The 12445-nt window shown below is 39.1% G+C and overlaps 1 protein-coding gene across 1 annotated transcript in view; it reads right to left on the reverse strand.

Moving 5' to 3' along the window:
* PCSK5 (proprotein convertase subtilisin/kexin type 5) overlaps positions 1 to 12445 on the reverse strand; it is a 295959-nt gene that overhangs the window by 28398 nt on the left and 255116 nt on the right. Inside the window, exons 25-26 of the mRNA XM_054032645.1 lie at positions 2082 to 2124; positions 500 to 642 (exon numbers count right to left, since the gene is read on the reverse strand). Of these exons, the coding sequence (XP_053888620.1) occupies positions 500 to 642; positions 2082 to 2124 (186 nt within the window). The remainder of the gene's footprint in view (positions 1 to 499; positions 643 to 2081; positions 2125 to 12445) is intronic.

Below are 12445 nucleotides of genomic sequence, written 5' to 3' on the forward strand. Positions count from 1 at the left end.
TTTATGAGGAATTCTTAGTTTTGTGCGAGTTTGATATGAAATTTAGTGGTTTTAACTGGGTTTTGCTCAGAACATTTGAGGTTTATTTGTTCAGACCTGAAAGTCAAAGTTAAACTAGAATGTGCAAAGTCACACAAATTAAAAGCAAAGAAAAGGTTTGCTTGACTCTGTAGAACTAAAACCACCTTGTTTCACATAGCTCTATCAAATATAAATCTTTTCCTGTACGTGCTCAAAGAGAGGGGATTGAAGCCAAACACTTGTTAAAAATAAAAATCCCAGTTGGAATTCATAGTCAAACATTTTGGGACTTTTGAACCAAAAGATCCCTTGTATTTACACAAAGGGCCTGCTTCTACAAGGTGCCCTTGATTCACAATGACATCTATAGAGGATGCTCAGGAACCTCAGAGAATTAGGTCCGAATTTTGGCTTTCAGTGCAAGGCTCCCAAATAATTTTTGACACTGCATATGTACATTACCTGTTACTTTGCTTACCTAAGAGATAAAAGCCTTTTTTACACCAGTAGCACTCGTACTGGTCACAGCTGTTGCAGTTTTCATCACATTCTATACACTGGAGAGTTCTCTCATCATTGTAGGTGTTCTCAGGGCAGTTCTTATAGCAATGCTGCTTATACCTAGTGACAGAACATTTTTAGTAAGTTTAATAAATCTGTGTGAGGTCATGGAGTTCATTTTTGTAAGTGTGGTGAACATACGTAATTCCTAAGCAGATGTAATACAATTACTCACAAACTAAATAGCTACCTAGTTCAACACTACTCTAAAAGCCAGGTTTGTTAATATTATGGTTCTCAAATATACTTGTAAAGTTTGATTTAAAAAAATTAATGCACACAATTGTGTGCCTAATTTGTACATTTATTGCAGTTGCTTGATAATAACTGGCCATCTGAACATGCGTTACACCATATTTGTACACACAGTCATGTATGTGTATACATAGATTCATAGATCCACAAATTTGAAAGCCAGAAGAGACCGTTGTGATAATCTAATCTGAATTCCTGCATAATAGAGGCCATAGGACTTTCTTGAATTAATTCCTGTTTCAAGTCCAATAGCTGCTGTTGAACTATAGCATGTCTTTTAGAAAAACGTCCAATCTTGATTTTAAAATGTATCAATGACCTGTCCTCTTCATCATTTATCCCATTCTTTGTGTCACTTTCAAACTTTATCAGTGATGATTTTGTTTTCTTCCAGGTTATTGATAAAAATATTAAGTAATGTAGGTCCAAGAACTGATCTTTTCTGAAGTCCCTCTAGAAACATACACTCAATGATGATTCCTTGTTTACAATTACATTTTGAGACCTATCAGCCAGTTTTTAATCTTGGATGTTACTTAATCTACAGCATGAATGTTGAAGATTGTAATATGTATTTTCTAACTGCAAACATTACATTAATTACAACTGCAAATACTTACTACTGGGCCCTGTAGATACTGGATATCAACTGTAGCATATATGGGGATTAATTTTGGAATTTGCCAACAGGTAAATTTCCAGGATCAGGTACCGAAAGACAAAAGCTTCCTGAACACTGATGTGAGGCTGGATACTTGCCATTTTCAATAGAGTAAGGCTTTCCCACAAGCAGGTAAACATGTAGGCTATTGTTTGTTATGCCATTGGCTGCTCATCTCAATAGCTTGACAGTGTTAGAGTGCTGGATCTGTTTATTGTCACCACTGAATATCAGATATCAGGCATGAACCTGCTCCCTTTGGGGATTTTGCCATTGACTTAGGTAGGAGCGGGAAAAGATGAAAACAACCCGATTCTGTTTGGTGATAAATTTTAGCCACGCTTATTATGGTCAGTGATAGTTAAGACCAAAGTGTTAAGTATCCTCAAGTGAATAATGCTTTGCTTTAGTGTTTGAGGGGTTCTCCCCCACACCAATCTCCCCACCCCTTTTTAAAGTTCCTCCACAACCCCTCTTTGTTCAAGCAGCAACTCTGAAGCTAACTGGTATGGCATCACCAGTACCTTCAGGAGCATTGTTTTCGGTTCAGAAAACATAGTGACGCTAAAAGAGTTGAACTTACATATAGTAATTCTGAATGCATGCTCTGCATATTCTCGGGTCATCTGGAATTAAAAAACAAAATTATATAAATGGTACTCCAGTTTGAAAAACAAAATGCTATACATGGCAAAATTTAAAAATAAACTATTTTCTGACATTGCAGTTATTAGAGATGGGCCTGAACTGGAATCTCAGATCTGAATCCCCTTCAGTTTTGAAGTAATTTCTTCCCAAAACCAGATTCTGGCCTAAATTTTGAAGTGACTAGTGATTCTGGGCGCCCAACTTAAGACACCTTAAAGGGGCCAGCTTTTCATAAAGTGCTGAGCACCCATCTTCTGAAAATCAGGACCCTCCAAGGGGTCTTAAATTGAGCACCAAAAAATTCAGAGACTCATAATCACTAGGCGCTGTTCAAAATGTGGTTTCAGCCTAATTCTAGTTACTATACAAGGAAATTCTCAGTATGACATTTTAAAAAGCAATCTTTGTACAGTGCTAGTTTCCAGCTGCTTACATCCCTGTGAAGGTGGATGTGCTGATAGTAAATACCTTGTCAAGAGACTATACCCATCTTTGGGAAATGCTAACTTTAGACTGTTTCATTTGGGAGGCGATTGGGTTGATTCCTATATGGAGCCCTCCAGAGTAAGTTCTGCTGACAGCTTTTCAAATTGCTAAAGCTGGAAGAAGAATGTATCACAATTCAAGGAGGTCAAAGAAAAACTTACGAATGTTTTGTCTCCCCTTTGAAATGACTGGCAAACAGAGTTATGTATTTTTGCCATTTCTCTCTGATACCATAATTTGCTGAGCACCCTCAATACTTGTTTACTCCAGTGGGAGGGAAAGTTACTCAGCAACTCACGGGAATAGGCCCAATAATTGTATACATGACAAAAAATGGATATAGACGAGGCAATATTGATCATTATTGCTATGGAAGGTTTTGAGAACTTGGTTTCTCTTCACATCTGTCAGTAGATACATATGTAACACTTATGTCTCCCCTCCTTGTGCAACTATATAGCTGGGAACCACAAGCTGTCAGAAGGCTTTATTATCTATCAAACTGTAAAAAAGAAAATTATTACAGGGAATGCACGTCTGGAACTGTAGCTAGTGATAACGACCCCTCTGAAAACACACTAATCATTTAATTGTTTTTTTGTCATTCAGAGGAAATTATAGGATTATACTGTCAAGGGTAAAGTCATACTCATTTCAGTTCTTTCACTTTTTTCTAGTTAAAACCATTGGAGAGTCCAATCAAATATTCAGATTTGCAGCCTTTGTTAAACCAGTGTGACCTGAGTACAGTTGTCTATTGATTTGGTCATTCCATTAAATCATTTGTCAGAACTTGCTACAACATTATTTGTTCTCTGAAAATTATGTCAATTAAAATGGATACTTTACTGTCCTATACTTGGGCAGCTAAAGCTTCTGAGTTAAAATTGTTAATATCCAATGGACCTCGGAGGAAGAAATCCAAAGATTATAATTTTGTCTGATGGCAGGCAAAAATAAAACATGGCTCACACATAATCCTATAATATTGAATTTGCCATTCAATACAGATCCTGCTTTATATTTTCCAAGTTGTTTGAAACCATCTTTGAGAGAGACTTTATTCTGGAAGAACTTATTGAATTAAATTCTTCTCAAACGTGGCTCCCTGAAAACTTGCCAGACTAATACCAAGCTCAATTCCTGGCTAAAACAAACATGAAAGGATGCTGGGATGGATGTCCTTGTGTTCACATCGTGTTCAGTAAGAGCTCAATCATCCATGTGGGTAGCTATAAAAGGGCTGGGTAAGTAAGCCAGTAGAGGTCTCTGGTGTCAGGAATCCTTTTTGGCATGTGACTACTAATGACTGATCTGCATATTATCCTGGTATTATCAGTGTTATTTCCAACTCTACTGGTCCTCCCCCTGCTTCTTTTGAAGCCAAATGCAAAGCACCCATTGATTACAGTGGGAGCAGGATTTAACTTATTAAAAATCTATGGCCAAATTGTGCCCTCAGTTATGTGTGCACAACTCCCATTGACTTCATTGACTTTGTGATTTTGTTAGAATTGTTAGCTAATATACATCACCTAGAGGTCATGGAGAAAGTTATTTGGTTTCTCTTCCACTTTGTAACAAACTGATTTCCCCCCCACCACCCGAAACACACACACTTTCTCCAGAACAATAAACCTGGAGTGGAGATAATATGTGGTGTAAAAATAATTCATGTTTTGATATAAGAAAGGTACATTCAAAGATTAAAGGTACATTCAAAGATTACATTCAAAGACTGTTGGTCAAAAGTCAAAGACTCTAATTTCAGTTGGAGTTCTCTGGTTTGGGAAATTGTTTGGTGCCTTTTCTATTCCCGAAGGGAAGTATTGACATTAATGTTACGAGCATAATGGCATTATGCTGGAGGAGTATTTATGTTTGACTAGATAAAGTAAAACTGAAAGGGATTTGTAATATTACCATAGAGGCTTGAATATTAAAAATGAATTCCAAAGGTGTTTTGGAAATCCTGGTGATGTTTCATTATGTCTGTTCACAGTATTTAGCCAGGGTCTGATTCTGGAAACATTACTTACATTACTGGCCCTCTGTACTGAATTTCCCCCATTGAGTATAATTTACTCACACAAGTAGTTCCATCAAATTAGAACCAGATCCTGAAATGACTCAAGCACACACTTAACTTTATACACTGTGAGTATAATTTTATGCACTCTTTGTTTTAGCTTTCCGTTTGTTTATTAACTATCACCTTTTCATTAAATTGCTTGGAGGAAAAATTAATTGACTTAGCCTTGAGCCTGCAATGTGCTAATCACACCCAGCTCTTCTTGCAGTCAGAGGGAGATGGAGGTATTCAGCGCCTGGCATTATCAAGCCCTTGCTCGCCTTTTTAAATTTAATTAAAGGCAATGGCTAGAAATGATTTGATATTACACTACGATCTTCCTTTAAGGATCAAGATTTTGTAATTGCTTAATTTCAAGTTATTGCTAATTGTATTGCCTTTTACGTTTCTCTGAACAATAACATGAAATAATATTAAAAAGTACTTTAAGTTTTAATGTGTCACTGATGAGTATAATTATATTTTACCACTCTAGAACTTTTTTTACTTTTACTTTATTGGCTCTCAGTTAAAGCAACTGAAACATATACTGCTATCATAATGGGAATGTTGACTAGAGATGGGCCCAAACCAAAACCCCAGCACCGAGGCAGTCCCCAAACTTTGGGAAATATCAGACCCAACCTTTGTTGCTTGGGTCTTCTCTGTTTGTGTGAAAGGGTATTTTTTTCCCCCTTTCATTTTTGTCCCAGTTTTCTTTTTTCACCTCTCTCTTCCTTTTTTTTTCTTGACACCATTACACCTTTCTTTGGGTGGCCAGGACATCTGAGAGCCAGCCAGGTGAGAAAGTACATCACTCTATAACAGCAAGAGAGAAGGCCAGATGCTGCTCTCAATTACGGTGCTGTAACACAGGAATAACTTTAATTTGATTACTGTGGCTTTATTTACAAAAGAAAAAGAAAAAGACATAGCCTTTTCCCCAAAGATTATACAGTCTAATTTGACCCGTGATGTAAGGAAAGGTTGTAATGAACAACAGAGGAGATGGGGTATAAGAAGATAAAGATTATGTGGTTACTCAGTGTGTTCCATGTAAAGGTTCCATAGCTTGAGAGGGCAGCAGGTCTCAGGAGTGAGTGATAATAAATTCATGTTTTTCAACAACAGGGAAGATCTGGATTTTTAGGAGGCATTTGAAATGAGAAGAGGTTGAGTAGGAGGAAGTACTGTCAAGTGGAATAGGTCAGTTGACTTAATGGATTTGATTTATACTAACTTGCAAAATAAGAATCCGGTCCAAAATGTGCCAACCCCTGAAGTGATAGGTTATACATGAAGATAATAATGGCCCTACTAGGTCAGACCAATGGTCCATCTAGCCCAGGATCTTGTCTTCCTATAGTGGTTGGTGCCAGATGTTTCAGAGGGAATGAATAGAACAGGGTAATTGTCGAGTGATCCATCCCCTGTCATCCAATCCCAGCTTCTGACAGTCAGAGGTTTTGGGTCTGTGTCCCTGACCATCTTGGCTAATACTCATTGATGGACCTAGCGTCCATGAATTTATCTAATTATCTTTTGAAACCAGTTATACTTTTGGCTGTCACATGTCTCCCATAATGAGTTCCATAGGTTGACTGTGCGTTGTTGTGTGAAGACGTACTTCCTTCTGTTTATTTTAAAACTGCTCCCTACTAAAATCATTGGATGACCCCAGGCTCTTGTGCTATGTGAAGGGATAAATAACACTTCCCTGTTCACTTTCTCCACAGCATTCATGATTTTACAGACCTCGATCATCTTCCCCCTTAATCATCTCTTGTCCAGGCTGAACAGTCCCAGTCTTTTTAATCTCTCCTCATATGGAAGCTGTTCCACGCCCCTAATAATTTTTGTTGACCTTCTCTGTACTTTTCCCAATTCTAATACATCTTTCTGAGATGGGATGACCATAACTGCATGCAGTTTTCAAGGTGTGGGTGTAGCCTGGATTTATATAGGGGTATTATGATATTTTCTGTCTTACTATCTATCCCTTTCTTAATAGTTCCTAACATTCTGTTAGCTTTTTTGACTGCCGCTGCACATTGAGCAAATGTTTAAAGGGAACTATCCACGATGACTCCAAGATCTTTCTTGAGTGGTAACAGCTAACTTAGATCCCATCAATTTGTATGTATAGTTGGGATTATGTTTTTCAATATACATTACTTTGCATTTATCAACATTGAATTTCATCTGCCATTTTGTTGCCCAGTCACCCAGTTTTGTGAGATCTCTTTGTAACTCTTCACAGTCAGCTTTGGACTTAACTGCCTTGAATATTTTGTATCATCTGCAAACTTTGCCATCTCATTGCTTACTCCTTTTTCCAGATCACTTATGAATATGTTGAACAGCACTGGTTCCAGTACAGATCCCTGGGGGACACACCACTATTTACCTGTCTCCACTGTGAAAACTGACCATTTATTTCTACCCTTTGTTTCCTATCATTTAACCAGTTACTGATCCATGAAAGGACCTTCCCTTTTATCCCAGGACAGCTTACTTTGCCTCAGAGCCTTTGGTGAGGTACATTGTCAAAGGCTTTTTTGAAAGTCCAGGTATGCTATATCACCATATCACCCTTGTCCACGTGTGTTGACCCCCTCAAAGAATTCTAATAGATTGGTGAGGAATGATTTCCTTTTAGAAAAGCCAGGTTGACTCTTCCCCAACAAACTGTGTTCATCAATGTGTCTGATAATTCGGTTCTTTACTATAGTTTCATTCAATTTGCCTAGTACTGAAGTTAGGCTTACAGGCCTGCAATTGCCAGGATTGCCTGTGGAGCCGCCTTTGCTGTTACATTAGCTATCCTCCAGTTATCTAGTACAAAGATTGATCTAAGGGTTGGCTTACATATCACGGTTAGTAGTTTCACAGTTTCATAAACCAAAACCACATATAACTGTTATATACCAAAACTGCAGTGGGATAGCTGTGTATCTAGTTGTCTGCAGTCAAGTGCTTCTGCTAGCAGTCAGGGGATGAATCTCACACATAAGAACTTTCTGATCTCTGGTTTACAGAGAGGAATTAATGGCTTAATTTTACTCCTGTTGAAGTTAATGGCAAGAATCCATCAATGGGAGCAGGAGCAGGCCCCTAAGTGAGAGGTTAAGCAGAGAGTATATGCCATCAATACAACTGTGGTAGCGGTAGTTAGCCAGGGGTCATTGAAATAAACCAGCTGAAAATCAGATCATTCAGAATGAAGGGTTTTGGGTTTGTCTGGAGGTTATCAGTCATAAAAATAGAATAAAAAGGAAAATGTCTCACTTGGGTGAGAGTATAAACTATAGTGTGTTTTTGGTATTTCAGAAACATAATGAGATGAATCCGAGCAGTATGATAGGTTCATTATTTTTAAAGCAAGTTTCATATGTATTGAGACATTAGGGCTATCATTCATGTCTGAGAAAAACTGTATTGTACAGAATATTGTACAGAGTCTCACTGGGCTAAAGCCTGATATCTTTACTCATGTTGAATAGTACATTACTCTACAAGTGATTCCACAGAAGTCAATAGGACTAGTGGTGGAGTAAGGCACTACTTAGTGTGAGTAAGGGTATCAGAGGGCAACACTACAGTCCTAATCTTTCACCCCAGAAGTCCATCGGAGTTTTGCCATTGACTTGAATGGCAGCTGGATCAGTCTGTCCCCTGCTATCAAAAATGTGTAGCCAGGGAAAGGCTTATATATAAATAATTTAACTTCCCTTTAATATGCAGATAGTCCCAGAAGACTTGCATTTGCTTTAGTCAGTAAGAGGTTCCATAAATGCTCTTCCTTATGTAAAGGCACAAACCCAAAGCTTGCACCTGTTTGTAACTGTTTAAAAAGTAGGTGCTTGTGATCAGTACTTGGGGTGAAGTTGCTGAGAGGTTCATTGTTAAATTTTATATTTACATACAGATTTCTAACACATAACATAATGACTGCCATTCCACTCTCAGACTAATTCTATGATTTAATGGTTTAACGAGATCCTAAAGATCAGGCTTCAAACCTCCAATAATCAGAAGCAATAATAGGGCTCAGATGTTCCTAGATGTGCTTGCTGATCAATTCCTTTATCAAGTGGTAGCTGAGCCGACGAGGGGGGAGGCCATTTTAGATTTGATTCTGGTAAGTAGTGAGGACCTTGTTGAGGAAGTGGTAGTGGGGGACAACTTGGGCTCCAGTGATCATGAGCTAATTCGGTTTAAACTAAATGGAAGGAGTACCAGAATTAAGTCAAAGACTACGGTTTATAATTTTAAAAAGGCCAATTTTAACAAATTAAGGGGACTGGTAAGGGAAGTGGATTGGGCAAACGTATTAAGGGATCTAAAGGCAGAAGAAGCCTGGGATTACTTTAAGTTAAAGATGCATGAGCTGTCAGAGGCCTGTATCCCCAAAAAGGGGAAAAGATTACTAAGCAAGAGATTTAGACCGAGCTGGATGAGCGACCGACTGAAAGGGGCGATTAGGAAAAAACAGAAAGCGTACAAAGAGTGGAAGAGGGGAGGGATCAGTAAGGAAACTTATCTTAGTGAAATCAGAGAATGTAGAGAGAGAGTGAGAAAGGCCAAAGGCCATGTAGAGTTGGACTTAGCGAGGGGAATTAAAAGCAATAGCAAGAGGTTTTACAGCCATATAAATAGGAAGAAAGCAAAGAAAGAAGAAGTGGGACCGCTGAAGACTATAGCCGGAGAGGAGATTAAAGATAATCTAGGCATGGCACAATATCTCAATGAATATTTTGCATCGGTGTTTAATGAGGCCAATGAAGGTATTAGGGATACTAGCACCGTTACAGAGGGGCATACAGGATGGGGGATTACCGCATCCGAGGTAGAAACAAAACTAGAACGTCTTAATGGGACTAAGTCGGGTGGACCGGACGATCTTCATCCGAGAATATTGAAGGAATTGGCGCGGGAAATAGCAGGCCCATTAGCAATTATATTTAATGAATCTGTAAACTCGGGGGTGGTCCCGTTAGACTGGAGAATAGCCAATGTGGTTCCTATTTTCAAGAAAGGGAAAAAAAGTGACCCGGGTAACTATAGGCCTGTTAGTTTAACATCAGTAGTGTGCAAGGTGCTGGAGAAGATTCTGAAAGAGAAACTAGTTGAGGACCTTGAGGTTAATGGCAAATGCAATAAATTACAGCATGGTTTTACGAAGGGCAGATCGTGCCAAACTAATCTGATCTCCTTCTTTGAGAAAGTAACGGACTTATTAGATAAGGGAAATGCGGTGGACCTAATATACCTGGATTTCAGTAAAGCGTTTGATACAGTACCCCATGAGGAATTATTGGTTAAAATGAAAAACATGGGGATCGATATGAAAATCCAGAGGTGGATAAGGAATTGGTTAATGGGGAGAATGCAGAGGGTCGTATTAAAGGGTGAATTGTCGGGTTGGAGGGAGGTTACTAGTGGAGTGCCTCAAGGTTCGGTTTTGGGACCCATTTTATTTAATCTATTTATAACTGACCTCGGGACCGATTGCAAGAGTGGGCTGATAAAGTTCGCGGATGATACGAAGGTGGGAGGAGTTGCAAACTCGGAGGAGGATAGGGATATTCTGCAGGGAGACTTGAATGAGCTTGTGAATTGGAGTATCAGAAATAGGATGAAATTTAATAGTGAAAAGTGTAAGGTGATGCACTTGGGGATGAATAATAACAATTTTAGTTACAAGATGGGGACGCATTGGTTAGAAGTAACGGAAGAGGAGAAGGACCTAGGGGTCCTTGTGGACCGCAGGATGACTATGAGTCGACAATGTGACGTGGCGGTGAAAAAAGCCAATGCGGCCTTGGGATGTATTAGGCGAGGTATATCTAGTAGGGATAGGGAGATCCTGCTTCCGTTGTATAAGGCGCTAGTGAGACCTCATTTGGAGTACTGTGTGCAGTTCTGGTCTCCCATGTTTAAAAAAGATGAACTCAAACTGGAACGGGTGCAGAGAAGGGCGACTAAGATGATCAGAGGAATGGAAAACCTGTCGTATGAAAAGAGATTAGAGGAGCTTGGGTTGTTTAGTCTGACAAAGCGAAGGCTGAGGGGGGATACGATTGCTATCTTCAAATATATCAGAGGGGTTAATACAAGGGAGGGAGAGGAATTATTCCAGCTTAGTACTAATGTGGACACGAGAACGAATGGATATAAACTGGCCGGGGGGAAGTTCAGGCTTGAAATTAGACGAAGGTTTCTGACCGTCAGAGGGGTGAAATATTGGAACGGCCTTCCGAGGGAAACGGTGGGGGCAACGGACCTGTCTGGTTTTAAGATTAAGTTGGATAAGTTTATGGAGGGAATGGTTTAATGGTAAAACATAGTAGCCAAGGAAAACCAAGCAATGCATGGGGCAGGGATCACTAGCAGGAGGGTCTCAGCCAATTGAAGTCACTAAAACACAGGATTGGGGACTTCAACGGCAGAGTCCAGGGAAGGGTCTTGCGGCCTGCAGCATGCAGGGGGTCAGACCAGATGATCATAATGGTCCCTTCTGACCTTAAAGTCTATGAGTCTATGAGTCTATGAGAAGGCAAAATTCTGCTCTCAGTCACGCTGTGAATCTGGAGTAACTCAATGAAATTGATGGAATCTTACCCACGGAAATGAAAGCAGAATTTGGCTCAGATTTTGCCAAAACCCAATACTCCCAGGAGCCAAGGCTGATCTACTTCGTGAATAGTAAAAAATGATTTCAGCTCTGCAGATGCCAACCTGGAAATAGTGAAGAGGCTGTGCATCTAAAACTGCTGAAGTTCTAGGTCAAATTCATCTCTTGAATAAATCCATTGACTTAATGGGCTTTTCCCAAGCATGAATTGACCCAGTAATGTTATTTCACAAAGAAAGAAAATGCTACAAAAAAGAGCCTTTCATTTACTGATTCTTATTAGATATGTTTAATATTATAAGCACCCAAGAAAAGTCTTCATGTGAAGATACTGTTGGAAAGACAATGTCCTTTAATCTCGTGTTCTGCCTAAACTGAAATGTCACTGCTGAAAATAAAAAAAACTGTTCCAAATTTACTGGGTATTATTTTTGGACAGATTGCAATTCCCACTTAAGAAGCCAGTGCAAACAAGACCTATTATCTGCAAAGCTAAAACCTATCCTGTGAGATTAACCTCTGGAGGAAGATTTACTCTAAGATAAAAGAGGATCTTTGTAGTAAAGTTCTCTGTATTTTGAAAGTCTATGCCTATTCATCATCAGAGATATCTTTAAGAAATGAAGTTTTCCTTTGTGCTTCTTAGGTTGCTATGGGAACTAGATCACTTTCTATTTATTAATCAAGAACGCAACAGCCAGAGTCCCAATTTGTACCTGTATGCTTGAATCTTTGTTCACAGTGCCACCCTTTAGACATCTCGTGGGTTCTTTAAATCTTCTCCAAAAACATTTTCTCTCACTCCAGCTCCATTATATTCCATTTTTCTCCATCTCATTCTGTGTAATGGCTTTGCAGAGTATTTTGAAAGTTATTCAGTCTTCCTTCTCTGTTTGTTAGCTCCCTTGCAGTCAAGATTGATTTGGATGACCTTTGACAGCTCCTCAGATTTATACTGGTGTAAGCGAGGCATATTTGGCCCAAAATGCTTATTCCTGTGTTCGTTCTTCCAGGAGTACTGCCACTCAGAGTGTTTCAGTATTTATTCTTATAAAGAATGCTTGAACAAGAACAATGTAGTTGCTCATCTGACTCTTTTTTTTTT

The sequence above is a fragment of the Malaclemys terrapin genome, chromosome 6 (assembly GCF_027887155.1).
Source record: "Malaclemys terrapin pileata isolate rMalTer1 chromosome 6, rMalTer1.hap1, whole genome shotgun sequence".
Classification (NCBI taxonomy): domain Eukaryota; kingdom Metazoa; phylum Chordata; order Testudines; family Emydidae; genus Malaclemys; species Malaclemys terrapin.